We start from the raw sequence: 2,324 nt of genomic DNA on the forward strand, positions 1-2,324 counted from the left end.
GCTTGCCACAGCCAGCGAGTTCTGGGTGACAGTGCAGAAGACGGAGGCGGCCGAGCGCTGCAGGCTCCACGGGGCGTACGTGCTGAAGGCCTCCCGGGACGGCCTTGTCCTCCAAGACCCGCACTCGCGCCAGCCGCTCTACGCTTGGCCCTACCGGCTCCTCCGCAGATACGGCCGGGACAAGGTGCGTGGCGGCGTCAGGCAAGGGAGGGGGCGGGGGCAAGAGCCTGCCCACACTTATTTAGCGGGAGGGGGCAAAGAATTTGCTTGAAGTGGCCATACACTGGACCTCACCACAGCCCAGTCCCGGAAGAGTCAATCGGAGCAAAGGGGCGGGTCCTGCCCCCCAGGAGAAGGGGCGGGGGCAGAGGTCCCTCCCTGTGGCTCCTGCCGGTGGTGCCGTGTCTCCAGCCGCTGGGCCTGCGAGCGACCGGGGTCCTGCTTCTGTCCCGCAGGTGATGTTCTCCTTCGAGGCCGGCCGGCGCTGCGAGTCTGGCCCCGGCAACTTCACCTTTGAGACCAAGCAAGGGAACGAGATCTTCTGTGTGGTGGAGGCGGCCATCCATGAGCAGAAGGCCCAGGCGGAGGAGAACCGGCAGAGCGGCGGCTCCCTGGACTCCGAGACCTCCGGCCTGGCCCCCCTCCAGAGCGCCATCGCCAGCACGCTCCGCCTGGAGGGCGAGGGGGGTCCTCCTGAAAGGCGGGGGCCCAGGAGCGCCCTGGGGGCCACCCTCAGCTGGGCCACGGAGGGGGGGGAGGAGAAGGAAGGGGCCACGCAAGACCCTCTGCCCCCGCAGTGGCCCAGCACCCCGCCACGGTCCCCCCTCTCGGGGCTGCCAGTGGCCCAGCCCCCCGCCACGGTCCCCCCTCTCGGGGCTGGCGGGGGCCCCCCCGCCCTCCGAGGAGGACTCTGGCAACGTCTACTCAGAGCCCCTGGATGCCGTCCGGGCCCCCCGGCACGGGCCGGACCCCCTCTACGCGGACCCCCTCGACAGCAGGGGCCAAGGTGGGGGGCAGCAGCAGGAGGCGGCTGAGCTGGGACGGACCGGCTCCCTCTATGAGCGAGTGGGGCCAGCGGCCGGCGGCTGCCAGGGCCAGCGGGGAGCCGGAGGGCACATCTACGACGAGCCGGAGGGACGGGCCCCCAGGCCAGCCCCCGCCCCCATCTACGACGAGGCCCACCTCCCTTGCGAGGCCTGGCGGACTCAGGGCCTGGAGCACCGGGCAGGCTACGAACTCCCTTACCGGCCTGGGGCCGGGGACTACGCCGTTCCCGCCTTCCACCAGAACCTGGGGCTCAAGCCCTCCAAGCCTTCCCCAGCCCCCAAGCCCCCGCGCACGCACAGGAAGCCCCCTCCGGTGCTCGACTGGGCCCCACAGAAGAATGGCTCCAACAACAACAACAACAACCACCACCACCACCGGGAGGAGGAGGAGGAGGAGGAGGAGGGGGAGCCAATCTACAGCCGGGTGCTGAAGACCTCGACTGCCGGTCCTGACCCCGTGGGGCGAGAGCAGTCAGTGGACCAGAGTCGGCCAGCCTCCGTCTACGAAGACCTGGGGGAGATCTGAGGGCCCGGCTGCCACCCTGTCTGAGCCAGGGAGCCCACCCGCCGTGTGGCACCCGGCCGCGAGTGCTGTGCTCTTGCCCCCCCCCCCCCGCTCTGCGTAGGAGGTGCCCAGCCCGGCGGGGCAGGCTTTGGGGCACGCCCCGTGTGGAGTGGGGGTGCGGCCTTGCTCTGCCAGCCTCCGGGCGGGGACTGGAGTCCTCCAGGAAGGGCGTCTCCTCTCCCGACTGCAGGGAACGGTGTGTCGTCCCTGAGGACGAAGGACTGGCAGCTTCTGTGGCATTTGCTGCGCCCCTGCCGAGCTCCCCGGACTCCTCCCCTCCCCGCCTGTCTGCCTGCAGGAATCCCCCAGCCCAAACCTGGCGGCCCTCTGCCCGGAGCCCCTCGTTTGGGATTTTAGCTTGTGCAGCTGCTGCTGGGAATGGCTTTGGAAATATTTGTCTATAAATGTGTTCTGTTTTGTTTTTAACTATCCGCCTCTGTGTTGCTGAAGACGGGGGGGGGGGTGTCCCGTGCCTGAGGGTCGGGAGCAGCAGCAGCAGCTTAGAGGCCTCCCCCCCCAGAGGCCCTGAAAAGCTGCTTGGGGGGCAGGATGCCATTGCTGGGGGGGGGGCTCTGCGTGTGCTTCATGCCGCCCCAGCCCCCACCCGACCCCCGCTGTCCATGTCTGGGGCCTTGTGGCTGCTCAGCAGCGCTTGCAGGAGAGGGCTGGCGTTGGAAATGCTCCTCCCTCCTCTGCCTGGCCTCCTTCCCTTG

The 2,324-nt window shown here is 69.4% G+C and overlaps 1 protein-coding gene across 1 annotated transcript in view; it reads left to right on the forward strand.

Moving 5' to 3' along the window:
- DOK1 (docking protein 1) overlaps positions 1 to 1,946 on the forward strand; it is a 4,840-nt gene extending 2,894 nt beyond the window's left edge. Inside the window, 3 exon segments of the mRNA XM_015411255.1 lie at positions 12 to 184; positions 456 to 842; positions 844 to 1,946. Coding sequence (XP_015266741.1) covers positions 12 to 184; positions 456 to 842; positions 844 to 1,572 — 1,289 coding nt within the window. The 3' untranslated portion in view covers positions 1,573 to 1,946.
- Positions 1,947 to 2,324: the final 378 nt, after the last annotated feature.

This window comes from Gekko japonicus, unplaced genomic scaffold (assembly GCF_001447785.1).
Source record: "Gekko japonicus isolate JY-2015 unplaced genomic scaffold, Gekko_japonicus_V1.1 scaffold1756, whole genome shotgun sequence".
Lineage (NCBI taxonomy): Eukaryota > Metazoa > Chordata > Lepidosauria > Squamata > Gekkonidae > Gekko > Gekko japonicus.